The 17,471-nt window shown below is 42.5% G+C and overlaps 1 protein-coding gene across 1 annotated transcript; it reads right to left on the bottom strand.

Annotated features, from left to right (window-relative positions):
- Window positions 1–1,072: 1,072 nt before the first annotated feature.
- Window positions 1,073–17,210, bottom strand: tfap2d (transcription factor AP-2 delta (activating enhancer binding protein 2 delta)). The gene is made up of 8 exons (XM_067483052.1): window positions 14,732–17,210; window positions 13,526–14,044; window positions 10,620–10,680; window positions 6,033–6,198; window positions 4,672–4,790; window positions 4,402–4,543; window positions 3,536–3,649; window positions 1,073–2,394 (listed from the first exon to the last, which is right to left on the bottom strand). Exons 1-8 carry the CDS (start codon window positions 14,768–14,770, stop codon window positions 2,178–2,180), a joined length of 1,377 nt encoding a protein of 458 aa, XP_067339153.1. The 5' UTR covers window positions 14,771–17,210; the 3' UTR covers window positions 1,073–2,177.
- Between the last annotated feature and the right edge of the window lie 261 nt (window positions 17,211–17,471).

Below are 17,471 nucleotides of genomic sequence, written 5' to 3'. Positions count from 1 at the left end.
CAGTAAAAGGTTCTCCCTCCGCTTCCTGTGACAGAACCTGAATGTGGCAAAGAATCACCAACCAGCTACAGAGATGTTCATCATCACGACCGTAAAATCAGTGTGTTCAGCAAGACATGGCTGCAGGAAATGACTGATTATTGATGAATCATTTAGACCACAGCAGAGGCAACGTCTTCACACTGCTTGTTGTGTGCAGCCATCGAAGATATTACATTAAAGATATCGATAAAGATCTGAGGACATTTTAAAGATTGCAAAGCCGCAACCAGCAAATATTTGTGCAATGCTGAAAGAAAAATACCACACTGTGCATTTGTTGCACATTGTGCAAAGTGATTTCAGTGGTTTCACTTTGTCCCAGCTTTGTAAAACATTGAACCAATATTTTGGGGGGTTCACACCATCTGTCAAACACCAGACCGAAAAATAAGAGCGACACTGGGAATATTCTGCTATTCTGCACCTGTGTCACTTCCTTCCTTTATGTCGCTTTCTTTACCTTTACTGCTTTTCCACCTGAGGCTTCAGTCACATTGATTCAGAGTGACAAACCGGCACAGGCATCACTGTAAATGCATCCAGCCTGATTATGTATTTTTGTGTTATGTGGCGAACGTGACCTCTTTTTAAATGACTGGAATATTAAAGAGTAAACACAATGTACAGAGCTTGGATGGAGATGCCAGCAGGCAGCTGCTCCTCTTTCTGTTTTATCATCGCATTTTCTCTTTTCTGTTTTTGTTTTTTGAAATATAAATAAGCAGAAAACCTGACAGAAGTCGCTCAAACTGAAAGAAAACACACATGCTTGTGCACACAAAGGAAGCGTTTGAACTTTTCTGTAGGTTGTCTTCTCTCGCAGCATTAGAGAGGAACTCTGACTTATCATTTTAACGCTGTGAACTCATATGGATAATTCACACATGCTGCCTTTGATCGATACTGCCTCTCTATTAGCCTCCGTTCACTCTGTTGCTTCCTTCTGCGTGTGTCTATATATTTATATATGGTGTGTATGATTCTTTGTGCGTGCACACACCTTAAAGCCAGAGTAAATAGTAGAACACGTAGCAACTGTCTTTATTGAACACCAGCATTTTAGAAGGTAGGGATTTGACATATATATAGTTGAAAGCCTACAAGAAAAGTAATTTAAATATTTATATATATCTTTACAAATGTTCATGGGTGAGTCAGAGCTCGTGGCGGCTGAACTTGCGATTTGGGGAGTGTACAAAGATAGACATGCACAGGGAAGAGTAACAACGGTAACTGCAAAGTCACCTCTTACAAAATGGCTGAGTTGGACCCTTCTTTACTTTAGCTTTCAACTTCTTTATCTCTAACACACAGAGACACACTCACACACCCCAGGCATCAGTCCACATTCAAGAACAGCCTTTTTCGTAAACACGCTGGTTGTAATGGCACTGATTGTACGGTGTTCAAAATAATAAAAGGTTTGATTCATGTGATGTTACAGATATGGGCTGAAGTATGCACGTTTGTGTGTGCGAATGTATAAGGGCTTGAATCAGGATGGTTTTTTGCTGTTAAAATTGACCGTTCAAATTGTTTTAAAAAAATGACTTATTTTAATGAAATTATTTGAGAATAGTGTTGTTGCTGCTATCCGACATTTCTCCTCATAATTTTAAACAAAAACACATTAAGTGAACCTGGAGAGGGCAACAATGTGTGTCAGATTTTGGGACTTTACAGAGAATCCACTTGAAAAAGCTGGATTTAAATCAAATTGACCTAAATCTTGTGTGTGTGTGTGTGTGTGTGTGTGTGAGTGTGTGTGTTATGTTACCACCCCTGTTCTGGAAAATTATGAAAAGTGTTGTCAGCATGTCCATGTTTACTTCCTGTTTTTAAAAATTATTAAAAGTCCTGGATGAGCCACAGCCATCTGCATGGCAAAACTCCTCGTCTCTCTCTCTCTCTCTCTCACACACACACACACACACAAACACACACACTTGTTATTTTCATTCGCACGTCATAATGTCTTTTTTTAGGGACAGTTCAGGTTAGTGTTACGTTTCAACATAAGATAAATAAATAAAATAAATATGAATAGTCTCAAATAAGACAGTAATGTGCACACGCACACACACACACACTCCTAAATGCAGCGCTCCAAGGCACAGGGACTGGGTGGGTGGGGGCTACTCAGTTTTTTCTGTTTTCCCGTCTTTGCTCTGGGGCTCTGCTGTTTTCCGGAGCTGCGTCTTTTCCGAGCTGTTGTTGATCTGTTGGTCGGTGGGTCCACTCGTTTTCCCGCTTGAGTTTTTGTCCAGGTAGTTGAGCATCTCGCTCAGGACCGTCTGGAAAGTACTAAGAGCTGCGCAGACTGCCGGCGTGCCAAACCCGTGAGTGATCAGACTGATGGAAGGAAGACGCAAACAACCATCACTAAAACAGTTCATTCATGTGCAGGTTAAAGTCAGAGTAAGTTTCTTTCCTCATTCAGTAAACTGCATTGAAACCTTCCTGTCTTACGGAGCTTCTTATGTTCCTGAACGTTTCTGTAGATGGAATCAGGAAGTAATTATTGTAATTAAGCAAATTCTAGTCCTGAATATGGACATGTTTAAACAAAAAAACGTTACTGATCCATAGTAATTCTTAATTTATTTTTTTCAAGCACAAACACCAATGTACCCTTATTTTGACTTATTGCTGCTTTTAGGTTTTGGTCAGGAAAAACAAAGCATAAAGACATTTTATCATGTCATTGTGCATTATAATTTAGTTATAATTGATATGGTATTTTTCACATTTTCTTTTAAATTCCAGTAATTGATCAAAGAAATTAATCCTTAGTTCAACCCACTACAGAAATTCTACATTATTCTACATGGATTTATGGGTCTCTGTAACCCACTGTGGGTATTTGTAAGGATCAGCAGTTATAATCAACTAAATGTCCATTGGATTTTCTTATAACTAGATTAAGGAAGCTCAAAAGGCCACATCAAGCTGAAAGTTGACCTCACAATCAAATATAAGCACACGAGTGAATTGAGACATTATTAAAAGCATCACAAAACTACATGTGAAGAATAACATGAGTAAGACTTAAAGATAAATGGAAATGAAATATGTTAAATGCCTGATCACCTTTCACAGCAGACCTTTAAGCTGCCAGAAGGATGCTGGCGCTCAGTCTGTAGTATCTAGCTCTCATTGTGTTTCTCTGCCCAGCATGCCACAGCACATTTCCCTCTAGAGGTTTGGTAAAACTTTGTATGTTGTGCAAAAGATGACGCCACAGATGTGACATTTCTGCTAACAAGCCGCTGTTCCCTCCTCCTCCTCCTCCTCCTCCTCCTCCTCCTCTCTCCTCCTCCTCTTGTCATTTCTGCCAAATAACAAACTGCACAGCTGCAGCTTTCCAAAATGGCAAAGAGGTCAGAGCCAAAACGGACGGTGGCGTCGAGGGCTCTGATAGAATATGGTCCCCACGCAGACGATCCACATTAAAACTGTTGCACATTACTAACTTAAAGCGTGGGTGTGTTACCTGAAGTGTGTGAGGTGTCTCTGGATGTCCAGGTCCAGAATTGGGGTCGGTCTTGAGGAACCCAGAGGAGAACGATCTTGGCTTAACAAGTCCTGGAACTCCTTACAGATTTGCCTGACAGACAGAATGAGGGGAGGGAATGAGGGTTTACCATCTGTCTCCAACATAACTGTCACAATTTGTGTCTCTCTCTTTCTTGAACCCGTTTTCGTCATTTTGGATCAACCCGCACATAAATACAATTCTACATGTAGGACCAAAACAAGGTCAACAGCAACAAATTCTTTCACAACCAATTGAAAGTGAACATTTGTCCAGACTGTTATTTTGGATTTAAGTCTGTGTTGAAATCTTTGTTGGAATAACTTTATTTTTATGGGGGGGGGGGGGGGGGGGGTCTTGGTGTGGGAGCTGTTTCCTCGCAGCACATACTGTTAAATAATTATAAGCCCTGGAGCAGGACAAAATTTTAAAATCCAAACTTAATTCATGCTCTGTTTGTGCATCTAAGTAAGGATATGGAGTAAACCTTTCTCTGTGCACGTAGGTTACATTTTCACATGTTACCAAAAGTTAAAGCTAACCTTCATTGTAATGTCTACATTGCCCAACTCCTTGTTTCTCCAAGTTTGTAGCGATTCACCATTCCTTTTAAGATGGATGGATATTAACCTCTGGCTGTAAAGTTTTCTTGCTTTCTGGTCACTGATTCGATTTTGGGACAAACACTAGCTTAAATAGGGACCTTTTGAGCTGATGGTTCCAGAGAATTTCAGAATCAAATGTACTGCATCTTATTGGGACAATTTTTAGCTTTCTGTCTTGTTCCCTCCGTGTTTCGTGTATCAGCATGTCTGTATTCTTACTTTGTAGCCAGGACCATCTTCTTGCGTGCGCTGGTTTCTTTTGGCTCGCTGTGCTGCCTCGCCAAATGCTCCCCCACTGCCTTGCTGGGAAACTCTGTCTCACAGGTGTAGCCAAAGTCCCTGGCCAGGTGAAGTGCCTCACCTGAACAAAAGCATGAGAAAAATGACTGAGAGACTGATAGACCAATAGCTAAAAAGAGTGAGTGTGTGAAGGTTTAACTAAAACATCCTGGAAGATTTTTTAAGTCTTTTTGAACCATAGTTGCTCACCTTCCACTAGAGAGGTGAGCAGTGTGACGTTGGCAGCTTTCCTCCGTCCTGCCGGCAGGTTGAGGCCTAGACGATCTAATTTCTCGCGAAGACACCGTCCTCCGTTCTTAGACTTCGCTCTGTGGAACAGGAAACAACTTAACATGGCATAGTCCACATCAAACTATCGCATATTTCAAAACACTAAGGGACATATCCTCAGCGCTGATCATCCAACTCATGGAAACTGAACCAAAGCGCAGATAAAATCTAAAATCTCTAAAACAAAAAAAATGCGTGTTTAATCAAGTCTTGCAAGTAAGAAGAAGAATATAGATTAACTCTGATATGAGGAAAAAAAAGAGTTCAAAGTTACACAACTCATTATACATTAAACGTGCTTTCTTTAAACGTACTGTAAACGTGGTTACATGTTCCCATGTGGACCTAAATGCGTCTTTCCTTGTTTGAGCATTTCATTGAGGACGTCTACTTTGGAAAGCAGTTGTCATGTCTATATATTTGTTTTTTAATGTGGAAATTTGAAATTGTTCGTGCTCACTCTGCACGTATCTGATGATGCTCTAATGTTGCTTCTGGCTCTCTGCACTACAGCTTCACTCATTTTTTGTGTATTTTTTGTGGTGAAACAGTGATTGTAGTTCTCATACTCTGGCAAATGACACTGTGACACAAATGTAAAAACACAGTTCACGTTGGATGTTCTTTTTAATTTTGCTCCATAATAAGATCAACATGTCCATTTACACATTAATCCTATCACAGTGTGGATGCGCCATCTTGCAGGACCAGCCACTTTCTCTCTCTCTCTCCTTTCCTCTTTTCCCTTTTTCTCTTCCTCATCAATAATACAGCGTTAGCAACTCTTGCTTTCCTCTGGTTCCTCTGATCCTGGCATGCTTTGGCCTAGTCTCGCCTCCCTCTGGCTCCCTGGGCATGGCGCCGCGTGCAGCCCCAGCCCCTAACCCGCTTACAATAGTCATCGTGGGCGCTATATTGTATATCCTCTGTTTCATCTGAGGGCTACAAAGACTCAGGCAGCGCTCTCCAATTTTCAACAGCCACATTTACACTTGAAAAAAAATAGGGGGGGACCCCCCCCTCCATCACTTGCCTCTTTGCTTCAATGTTATTTTGTTAGTGGATAGAGGTTTGGCTTCTGTATGTACAGAGGGTAGAGAAAATAAAAGGAACAATAGAACCGTGCAATGCATTCTACATTTCACAGCCTTGTAATCTTAAACTTTGGTCATTTGATTTGATCACTCAAATCATTGCAGTTACAGTTAAAGAAGCAACGATGACCCATGTTTTTCTTTATTGTACAGATGCGTTTTGGCTGTGTGTGTTTTCCTACTGACCTGCGTAGTATGCCCCCCAGTAGGGAGGCGTTGAGGCACTCTGGAGGGGACAGTCTTCTTTTCACTTCTGCGATGGTGACTTTGTACTTGGAAGTGGAGCTGAGCAGCGACAGTCGACCCGGTACCGAGCAGAACAGATCTGTAGGATTCACCACACACGTTCCACCTGCACGCAAACACAACACAAGGCTTAACAACAGCACACGTTCGAAGCTCATTAAGCGGGAAAACTTGACCATCAAATTATTGCAAATGGTTAATTGTCACAAGTTACTTTCAAACAAATGCCTCATTAGTGATTGTTTCTACACCTCAAATGTGTTACGTTTTCATCTATGAGCTAAATAATCACGAAGCTGAAACAATGCAACACAACAGTGAAGCTACACATTGTAAATACAGAAATGTATGATTCATTGGACAGATTTCCAACTTTAACTTGGTAAATGCTTTTTATAAAATAATTATGAAATTATGGGTTGAGATACCAAATGTTGTAGTAGTAGTGGTGGCAGTAGTTCTTTGTGCGACTGGAGGACCTAATGATAGGACACTGTAGATCATATCATCAGTCCTGGTGAATTCTGACACTAATTTTGGCACATTCTTAATAATTTTTTAAGCGATGTGCAGACTTCTGACCAACTTTCGTGAACCTTCATGTCAACAAGGTTTATCAGTGATTTTAAGAAATATTTTAGTTGAATGTCAAGAACATCTGCACTTATTTAGTGAAACTCATAAGAAAAGAAGTTGAATACAACACCAATTGATGTTCACTATATGAATGTTTGAATAAAGTGGAAATAAACATTCAAACTAAAATATATACAGCCAGATTTCATAAAGTTAAAGATGCAGTTTCATGTTTGATTAAACTAATCAGGGAAGTGACAAAACAATCCGGATTAATTCAATCTGTTTGAAACTTAATATCAAATTATTGTGGACTTTATTCCATCTAGCAGCCAGACCAGAAGCAAATGAAACTGCAGTAAATGAAGTTTGTGTATTAAAACACACTAGAAAGTGTTATGGGGCTTTTAGTTGGAAGGGTACCTATCTCTGCAGTCAGGCTCCATTGTAATGACAAACTGCAGAATTTTCTACCACAGGACCTTTAGGAGCCTTTTTCTTTGTTTGGTCCAGGTGCTGTAAGGATGGTACCGAATGCATTCAGACCTTAAAAAGCTTTAACTAACAGAAAATGCATCGTGTGAGCTGAAAAAGGACTAAAATCCTCAACTGTGTATCTATGAGTGATTTTGGGATTCACATCACCTGTGTGTGACACGTCTGGTTTATTGGTGCAAGAGTAATAATTGGCCAGTGTAAAAACACGTCTGACATATTTTATAGCTAAAAGGAAATAAAACAGACATGATACTTTTTCATTTATAATGCTTTTTGTCACGTGTTGATCCTTATTTCTGCTCAAGCTGTCTCAAAAATTGCCTCCAAACATAACACAAATTGAAGATGCAGCATGTCTTGATGTTCACCACTGTCCTCTCACAGTCCCCTCCAACTATTGTCTCTTTGTCTCTTAACAGTCTTTAGTTTATAGTAGGAGAACATGCGTAATCCATCAAAGAAACCCACGTCTCTGGCCTTTATCAACCCTGTGCCCTCTTCTGTGCATCGATAAAATGTTTAAATTTTAAAATTAAAGCAGAAATGAATGAGAGCACAGCACACTGAACCCTTAATAATAGATGTGATCAAGTATCTTGAATCCTTACTGACATGCTCAATGTTTTTCTCTGACTCCTTTTCACTGAATCTTAGATTTAGGTTTTTTTTTTTTTAAATATGTACATATATTTATATTTCTGTTTCAGCTCAATATTTGTATGTAAGAACTGCCTGCTAATCCCAGGAGGGGAAAACAAAACCTTCTTTTAATCACCTTCCCCCACAGTCAAGTTGATTTCACTGTATATTTGAGGCTTGTGTGTGTGTGTGTGTGTGTGTTTGGTTGGTTGTGATGGGCTCTTTAACATTATTAATTGCATCTGAGTCAGTGTTACTGGATCCTCCTGGAATATATTGACAGCTCCGAGTAGGCCTGTTATTATTAAATTTTCACTTGAACTAACGTTCCGAGCAGCTGAAACGCAAGGTTTCTGTCTGATGTACTGTAGGTTATATTCTATTATTCATCTTCCTCATTATGAAATCTAACAGCAGGGTGTGTCGCTTTGTTATTAGGCCGCGCTGGATATGATGGAATGACGAAAAGGACGCCATTCGGGCCGCTGCAGGCGGAGAGTGGCCCCACATGCAAGTCATTTTGTAGCCATTGTGGACACTTGGCCGCCAACTATGTCTTATATTTATATATGAGCAGGTGCTGCCTGTGTTTTGCTCTCCGGATGTTTTATTCACCATCAGCACAAATGTGCCACATTCGCATCATTTGCAGCCAGAGGAAGGGAGTTAGACCTGAGGCTTCAAAAGCGTGTCATCCAGGTTCGGCACCTGCCCACAGCACAGCCGTGACATCACAATGGCGAGGAAACCAAAGCGTGTTGTAGTCCAGCGGGCAGCACTTTGTACAGGCAGCGTGGGACGTGTTTCACCTGACTGTCAAAAAGTGCTGCGATCGATTTGTGCGATTGGTTGAGCCTGATTGTGCGTGCGTGTGTGTTTGTGTGTGCACGTGTGAAGTGGGGCCCGCCGGTCTCCACGTGTGACACGGACCGGGCAGACCTGTCTGTCAGACTCACGCGCTCCGACAGGGGCGCGCGTCACTGAAAAGCCGCCGGTTCACATCATATTAATTCCCCTAAAAATGTTTTGATTCAAAGTAGTTTGTATTTTATGTTGCCAAGGGCAATCGAAAAGAGCTATTGCCAGTAGTGCAGTCAGTGGAGCGCGCGGGCCCAGAGGCGATAACGGTATTTAAGCAACGGAGAGTAGCCTCGGGCTGCGGCGCGAGCGGCGGGCGGGATCACACGCGGAATCAAGCGCCTTTTACGAGTTTGCCACGAAAATTAAAGAAAAAGAGGCACGGGCCAAATGTCATTCTCCTCGTATTTTAACAACAATGTTTAGAGCTCCAAAAAGCCCGCCAATGTCTTGACAGAAAAGAGAGGGGCGCGTGCACGGGCTGTAGTGGGGGTGGGGGTGGGGGGGCGCGCCTGACAGATCAGCTTGACGCGTGCGGCTGCTGGTGGAGCTGGAAGAGGGAGAGTGGGCTGATTAAAAACACAGACGACTCCTCCTAAGTAGGATCCGCGTTTCTTGAGTGATTTTTCTTTTGAAAAAGGTTATGTGAATATTCATGCCGCCAAAGCCGCAGTCAGAAAGAACAACATTAATATGATCTCGGCTGAATCCGGGGCCCCGCTCGGCATTAGCATATCAAAGCGTGCGCCCGAGGCGAGAGAAGCTATCGATACGGGAGCGGGAGGTAAAGCAAAGATTATTGGTTGTGATGGTTGCAGCGGCTGAGCTCAGGGCCAAATACGGCGCACCATTAACCGAAAGTGATAGCGGAGGGATTCCCGCGTCAATCCGAGAGAAAAACCCCAACACCTAGGCTGAGCTGATGAAAAATTAAACCAGAGACACAGCCTTCCTCTCTGTGTGCAAAAACCACATAGTCCTGGCTATAAAGAGAAAAAAAGGGGTGGGGGGTGTGGTGGGGGTGGGGGGGGGGGAATCAAGAGCATGGCTTTGATGGGGCACAAGCAGATCCACAGCGCGTTATCAGCCACTCATCAGGAAATTGGCCCAAGTCCACATCTTCACCTGAGCCGGACTAAGTCCAGCTCACAAGCCCTGGGATTAATGCTGGTGTCTCCGATTAAACATACAAGCAGCCATAATTACTGCACTTAAACACACACAAGTCTGCTGCTTTACAATGCAGCTCACAACCACAAACATAAAAGAAAATCAAAACGAATCAAATGGCCTGAGAACAGTCAAATAATGAGTGGTAAACTAATTATTTGAGTTTTCCAGTTCTTTGTTTATCATACTGAATTGAAATAATAGTCCTGTCTTCCTATAATTTAATTCGTATATGAAGCACATTTTTATCATTTTATTTCGATGTAGATTAAAATATTTGGCGCAGCCTATGTTTTTCTAAAGGTTGTAGCATAAATAATTGCATTTATTGGCACAAGGTTTAAAAAATAATTTGTGTTATGAAAACGGCCTACAGGTTATATTTCTTTCCAACCAAAGTGGTGATGCTGTGTTTTTGACATAGTTCAGTGAATATAACATGCCGCGTGTATTTTCTAGCCCTCTGTGCACTATATAAGAAAAATGGCCGTTTAATTTGTCAGTGTTAGTTTTCAGTAAAGCTGAGGGGAACAAACGGTGTGTGTTGAGTGACACGCCATTTCACAGTGGAAACGGGGGCACCGTCTCGGCGCTTGTTGAACAGTGTATTCGTGTTTAAATAGGCGAGGAAACGGGGCCGTTCCTGCTGTAACATGTTGACAGCAGACAAGAGGGGAGGGTTCCGCCTGTTTGTCTGTCTGCTGGCTGGCTGTCTTGTCGTGTCGAGCCGCGAGTGTTCACGGCCCTTCGGTGTAAGGCAACAACAGAGAAGAAACGGGGCCTTACCTCTCCGGATGACACCCCCTTGGCCGTTCAGTACGAGCCCACACTGCGCTTCCACGGAGCCCTGCAGAGACAAGCACTCATTAGGACGAGCAGGGAGGTGAAAACACTTCACCCAGGTTTTTTTTTTTTTTACACTGCTGGAGCACAGTTTGCTCAGCTGTCAGGCTGCACATGCAGCAGAAATTAAGAACTTTGGTTTCCTTTCTCTTTATGCTGGAGCTGTGACGCTTTCTTGAGCTGCTTGTTCATTTTTTATTCAATGCCACACAAACATAAAATGAAAACCGCTTTACATGTTGCAGTAATAAAATGTTGGTGACAATAATAGCGCTGATGGCCTCCTACCTAAATGTTCCCTCAGACCACTTCACAAAAAAATGCAGGTGCATCCACCTGCGCCAAATAAACAAAGCTTACTTATGTAAAATTATTTGTTCTTTGTTACATTATTATAACGTGTTCAAAGCAAATTACGGTTACTTGATTTGATCCCGCACCTGCGTGCATTTTAAGGTGTGAATCCATAAACATAAATCAAAGCTAATCTTACCAATCTAATTTAATTTCGGCGAGTTGCCATTTTTATCGTTTTTAATTCGAATGTTTATGAAGAAAAAATTCCCTTAACAATAATAGAAATGTCTTAAAGTGAAAGAACGCATTCAATATTTCCTTTTAATCGTCTCACCACTCAGGCCCTTTATCTTGTGACCCCGACTTGTAATTTGGAAACCTTTATGTCCTTTTTGTGTATTTAAAGCCCTACAGTCCACAACAAGCCGGTTACCCAGTTTTGTATGGTGCGGCCTTGTTGTTAGAAAGTGTACACCACTTAGCAGGCTTTGATTCAAATTGAGGGCACAGTGGAATAAAGCATGCAGCTCACGGCTCACCCAGAAACGAGCCTAATTTGAAAGGCTTCAGGCAAACCGATGACAGCACAACTCATCCAGACTGAGAAATGAGCCGAAGCGTCCAAAATGTGTTGCAGCCTCCAACCTGTTGGGGCTCGCACTATATAGCACCTATGCACACAACCAGACATATGTATGGAAACCTGTTACAGCCGCCATTTTGGTCCAGTTCAGACTCGCGTGCTATCAACAATGTCATCAAGAAAAGAGAACACGCGCTTTTTTATTCAGAAAACACTTAATCCCCCGTGCGAACCTCGAGGCTTGGCCCACGCTGAACCCCCCGATTTAAATAAACTGGGGGAGGAAAAAAGCTTGTTGCAGCTCTTTCTTAACCAGCTCCTGCCCTGTTTCTTTTCTTCTACTCCGAAGCTAAAGTGATTATAAAATCAATATACAAAACGCAGAGGTCTTGCATGAATTAGTTTAGTGACGGGAGAAAGGTGTGGCAGCTGCTTTTGTTCAGCATGAAAATCTCTTTAAGGCGCTCAAAGATGCGACCGGCCTGCACGAGACCATAGGCGCATCTGTTCCGTTCATACATCCGCCTCGCGCGAGCTCAGGTTCACGAGCAGTTTCTTTCTTTGGCTCAATGAGGGTCAAACCTGTGCAGCTTTTATATCCCGACAGCTGAAAATAAATCTAATATTTACTATAACAATGCTCAGATATCAGCCTATGGAATTCGTTAAATATAAAATACATTATTACACTATTATTTTATAAATATAATATAAATATTATACTCGAAAAACAGTGTTTACAATTTTCATTATCACGCAATTCAAATTATTAAATTAAAAGCAAAATATGTGAAAAAATATCCAGTTACTACAGACTAATATAAAATATGATAAATCATAATTTTCGGCAACTCGCTGCTAAATTTTATAACGTTTTACGTGTTTTTTTATGTAATATCTCAGCCTGTCACACGCTTCAATTAATCTTCCGGTGTAATTATAGCTATTAAAAATATTGTTGCCGTTTCATCATGGTGCCGATATATTTTGTATTTCTCTGCATTAATGACACTTCATAATGTCAATAAAAGCTAAACTTTACGAAATTGAACTGGCCTGGAGTTGTTAAATAGTTAACATGACTGAAATTATGTGACACTGTGTTAAATAGTGTTTAACTAGAGACGCGTCCTAACCAGCTCAGAAGTAGCAGCGTAAGTAACAAAGTTGATTGACGTTAAGTCTGTAATTGGATAAACTACGGTGCTTTGTGGCGCTCGAGCTGGGCATTGTGTCCTGAAGCCCGATCCGTTAATCCGCCCTTTAACGGAGAATAGAGCAACCAGCGGCTTTTCTTTAGCTACAACAGACAGTCGGACACACACACTCAAACAGGCTGACGAGCACACGCTCGAGCACCGTGCGAATCCGTTTTCATCTCGGCCATTTCTTTACGTCGAAAGGAATTATGTAAAATATGGGTCACGTGTGTTGGTGGAAAAAATAAAGGGCGGATTTCACAATGGGTTTGTATAGACTGCCAGTCAATTAACCTTTAGAAAGGCGCCGGGCTTTGAGAGGCGCGGCGCCGTGTGCACTTGACATTTACTCAGCATGTTGTACAGTCACGTTTGTTTGGAGACGAAATTCTCTCCAGATTATATTTACAAACGGAGCCGGGAGCGCACAGGCCAAATGCAGCCCCGTCAGCACAGACAGCAGACAGATGAAGCAGGCAGACAGACATCTGGCCCCGTCTTTCTGTTCAATAATTTGGAATTATGTATCTGCTACAATAGAGGGGGGGGGGAAGGGTCAATAGTAGGCCATTGGGGCAGGGATACTGGGGCACTGGGCCTTGTGACAGCCTGACAGATTTGGTATCCTATCCTACACTATCCTGTGGAGCTGTTAATAAACCAGAGTAGTAGTAGCAGCAGCCGGAGGAAATGGAACGTAGCACCACAATAAGGTGCTGGATCTGAGGCCTTGAGGTGAATTGAGACTGTAAACTAGCGGCCGCCGGTACCTGCAGGTCGTCTGCTGCGGCCGGAGGGAGGCCCAGGCCGGCGGCGGGCAGCAGCCTCTGGTCCGGATGGTGCATGCCGACGCCGTAGGCCTGGGAGCCGTGTGACGTCATCAGCGACAGGTCATGGCGCCGGTACGCGTCGAGGCAGCCCAGCTCGCGCCGCTGCTGCTCGTCCAGGCACGAGGACTTGAGCGCCGAGCGCGCGTTGTGCAGGTTGATGAAGTCGGCGGGCTCTCCGTGATGGATCTGCTGGTAGTACTGGCCCGAGTGCAGCGAGTTCAGCCCGTAGGCCTCCGGGGCCACGGCCGGGTGGGAGTGCTGGAACTCGTAGTGGAAGGACTGGTGGTGGAGAGGCGTGTACTGGTGGTTGGCCGAGAAATAGGGCGAGGCGAACTCCGTCCCTGCCGGTGCCGGGTAGGTGAGCGGCGAGGAGGAGGAGTAGGCGACCGAGGAGTTGGCCACGGACTCCAAGCAGCCGAGCTGCATGAGCCGGTAGCTGTTTGATCCGTCGTGACGTATCTACAAAATAATAAAGAGACGGGGAGATAAATGAGCCGTGTCATTTAGCATCAGCCGGTGTCTCCTCTCTCTGCTTCCCAAACACACTGAAAAACACAACTCGCACGCTCAAAGCGTTTTTTTTCTCCCCCACACTTTAAACCACCTGAAGGAGATGTCATTTCCACACGCCCGGGAGGGGAATGAACGCACGGCAACAGGAGCCATCGGTATTTTTCCCCTCTCTTTAGCATGCCTGTCACTCTCTCTTGCAGCGCTTTAAAAGTCGTGCTGTTATATATTATTATTATTACCGAGCTGCTGGCAAATTTACTGTCCCAGCTCTCTGGCTCACACTGGATGGGAGGTAAGCAGAGTGAGACACAGCGGAGAGTGTTCCGCCCTAAAATGTTCTAATCACACAGTTACCGGCTCACACACGAGCTTCATTTGCGTCTGCACACTAATAAAAAGCCCCGTTTTTACCGGCAGCTCCAGTGAGACGCACGACCCATTTCTCCTTTCATGCATATATATATATATATTTTTTTTTTAATCCATGCTATAAAATATATTCTATGTTAGAGGAGCCTTGCAGATCTCGAAATGCCTCCGTTAAGTCACTTTAATCCTAAGAATATTTATTCTAGTCCAAAGCTTTTTGCAGCTTCAGAAATTAAAGGATGTTGAGTAAATGAATTAGCCTACCTCTGCGTCGTGGACAAGTCCGGGAAAGGTCGCTGACATTGTGCTTTCTCCAAAGTAACCAGTTTTTTTTCCCTATCCTCTCTGGCCCAATCGAATAATAATAAAAATGCGTTAAAATCCCCAAAAAGCCAGAGAAGTGGAAAAGTCCCCCCTTGCGCGCTCTCGGTAACGGCAGAAAGCTGGCGGAAGGCGAGCGTCTCCCCTCTGCACGGACGGGGCTGGCTCACGGATTTTGTACTTGCAGGGTATTTCTCGGCTGATGTCGTAGGTCCCTTGGTAATATAGAAGTTTTGAAAATTAAGCATCAGCACTGAGGAATGGGAGGACAATAGACGGAGCGGAGCATCCCAGGAGACAAGGAATAAATATTGTATCTTTGCCTTAATAAGGATCCAAGTGCTTCTTTAAACATTTTCTACGCATTTTGTGGACATTTTCATTTTTGACCCGTTTGCATTTTCACAAGGTCTGCTGCTCGTTTTCGTCGTCGTCTTATTATTATTTTTTCCTTTATTCACACCGATTAAGTCGTTTTACAGAATTATACGGATTTTCAACGGAAATGTAAGTTTGCTTTGAAATATTACGCAGCTATTTATGGTAATTATCAACCGAGTAAAAAATTGATTTTCTTTTGTTTTAAAACAAGCTGATCTGATTTACTTAGCTTCGATGAGGAATTTCATTTGTAAACGGCGGGATTTCGATGCTTTCTGCATGCATTAGATATATTTAAGTAAATATATTTATTTTTCTTTTTAGGCAGTTTTTTTCATGGCGCTAATTTTTCAAATGAGCATTACATGTGTGCACAGATTCATTCGATTCAAGCACAATGGGATTGATAGAATGGATAATTTTATTTAAAGTTTGGAGTTAAATAAGATTATAAAATACTTTTCAGTAAATGTATTTGTTTACCTTTTATGTGCCAAATGAATTTGACAAAGCTGCTCCTATTTTCTTTCTCTTTAAGTTATTTTTACTCCTGCATGGAAAATCGCTTATTGATGAACAGTTTTTAATGGGGGGGACTGGATTTAATCTGATTGTTGCTTTTGTGAGGAACCGAAAGAAGCACGAGACTTTTTCTCCTTTCGAATCAGCAGTTTATTTTCATGTCCAGAGGCGCGAGGCTGGTTAAATCGAAAAGTTAGTATTATTATTGTTGTTGTTAATATTGTTATTATTATTATTATTATTATTGTTATTACTATTATTGCTCAGTACTGACCTTTTTTCGGTCAGTCGGTCATCCTCGTGACCCCCCGCCCTCTCTTCTTTCTCTCTCTCTTTTTGCCTTTCTCCTCGTGCTGTAACTCACCTGAGCACGCGCCCTCGGGGTGGTCCTGCCCAGCTGAACAGAGGCTCTGTGTTGTTGTAGAGGAAGAGGCTAGTGGAGGCTTTTGTTTACGTTTGTTATAGTCTTTATTATATGCTGTAGGAAAAAAAGCGTCACAATAAAAGCAGGCGTATTAGATTGTTTAAAAACCCAAAGAGGTTAAAGCAGGCTCTGATCTTTTTGTAAGATCATACCAAAGCATACAGGTGTACACAGTCACACAGTGAGCTTGAATAAAAAGAGCCTATGTAACCAAAATGCATACGCAGCAACACACAGACTATTGCTGCCTTGCCCTAAGGCCACCCGGGAAGTAGCAGAAATATACAAAACCTAAACGCAGAAGCGAAAGCTTATGGTCACAGTCTGAAGAGGAGCAAAGGGAACTAAAGGAGAGGGGAGGAGAGGAAACTGAAGGAGGAGAGGAGAGATGTTCTACTGTCAGATTTCCTGCCATTCAAAACAAACCAGCCAACTCACACACAGGGAGGAAGAGAGAGAGAGAGAGAGAGAGAGAGAGCGCTCTAACCCCCCAGCAGAGATGAGCCTTAATCAGCCTTGTTTTGGATGTTTTCTTTCCTCTCCTGCTCTGCTGTAACTGTAACCAAAGCGACTCCAAGATATTATTAAAGTGCAGACTGTGACCACGCTGACGCCAGGACGCCAGGATTGACTCTGCACTTTAATTAAGTTCCAATTTCCCCTCCCATCTGTTACTGCATGCGTCTCTCTGTTCTTGATCGCCTATAATAATAGTAATAATAATAACAATAATAATAATAATAATAATAGCTATTTAGATGATTTAGTTCTCTATATTAGATGAGGTGTAAATGATTATAAACACTATTCTTATTGATTTTTCTTCATTTTATGCCATACGTACAGTTTCTACTTCATTATTTCTCTCATTGCTAACAAAAGCCTTTAAAGGAGCCTAAATATTCTACAGGGTCTGATCAAGAATCTATAGCTCATAGAGTAGCAGTGATCTTTAAAAACGACGTCCCCATCAGAAACGCAAACGGTGGCCTTAAATAGCCTCCTTTAGAAAATTCTCAAGGCCTTTTATATTTTAATTACCGTTACCGATTGTTTTGCCCCGAGGCTCGACGTGAAACCTCCGCATGACGAGACCGGTGAAGGCCGGGTGTCGCACGCCAGGTATCAAAAAACGAAAGGGAGGTGGAGAGAAGGTAGGGAGGGATGGAGAGGGGAGGAGAGAAAGGGCAGGAGGAGGGGGATGAGTGGGAAGGCCACCGGGCAAAGTGAGTAAGAAAGAGCTTTGGTGTCAATTAAGGTACTTAGTGATTCTAAAAGTGATCATATGATTATAATTTTCACATTTTTCTGTTATTTTGAACAGAATATGTATGAAGAAACGACAACAAATGCGTT

This window comes from Channa argus, chromosome 17 (genome assembly GCF_033026475.1).
Source record: "Channa argus isolate prfri chromosome 17, Channa argus male v1.0, whole genome shotgun sequence".
NCBI classification, from domain to species: Eukaryota; Metazoa; Chordata; class Actinopteri; order Anabantiformes; family Channidae; genus Channa; species Channa argus.
Note: the sequence above shows the minus strand (reverse complement) of the source record. Positions and strands in the feature narration are given on the sequence as shown.

What these genes read in the sequence shown, in the direction of transcription:
- tfap2d (XM_067483052.1), bottom strand. Translation starts at nt 14,770, where the DNA reads ATGTCAGCGACCTTTCCCGGACTTGTCCACGACGCAGAG. An exon ending in GACTTGTCCACGACGCAGAG is followed by an intron (nt 14,045 to 14,731) that starts GTAGGCTAATTC and finishes ATTATTTTGTAG; the next exon opens with ATACGTCACGACGGATCAAA. An exon ending in CTGGGGGGCATACTACGCAG is followed by an intron (nt 4,791 to 6,032) that starts GTCAGTAGGAAA and finishes CCTGTTCCACAG; the next exon opens with AGCGAAGTCTAAGAACGGAG.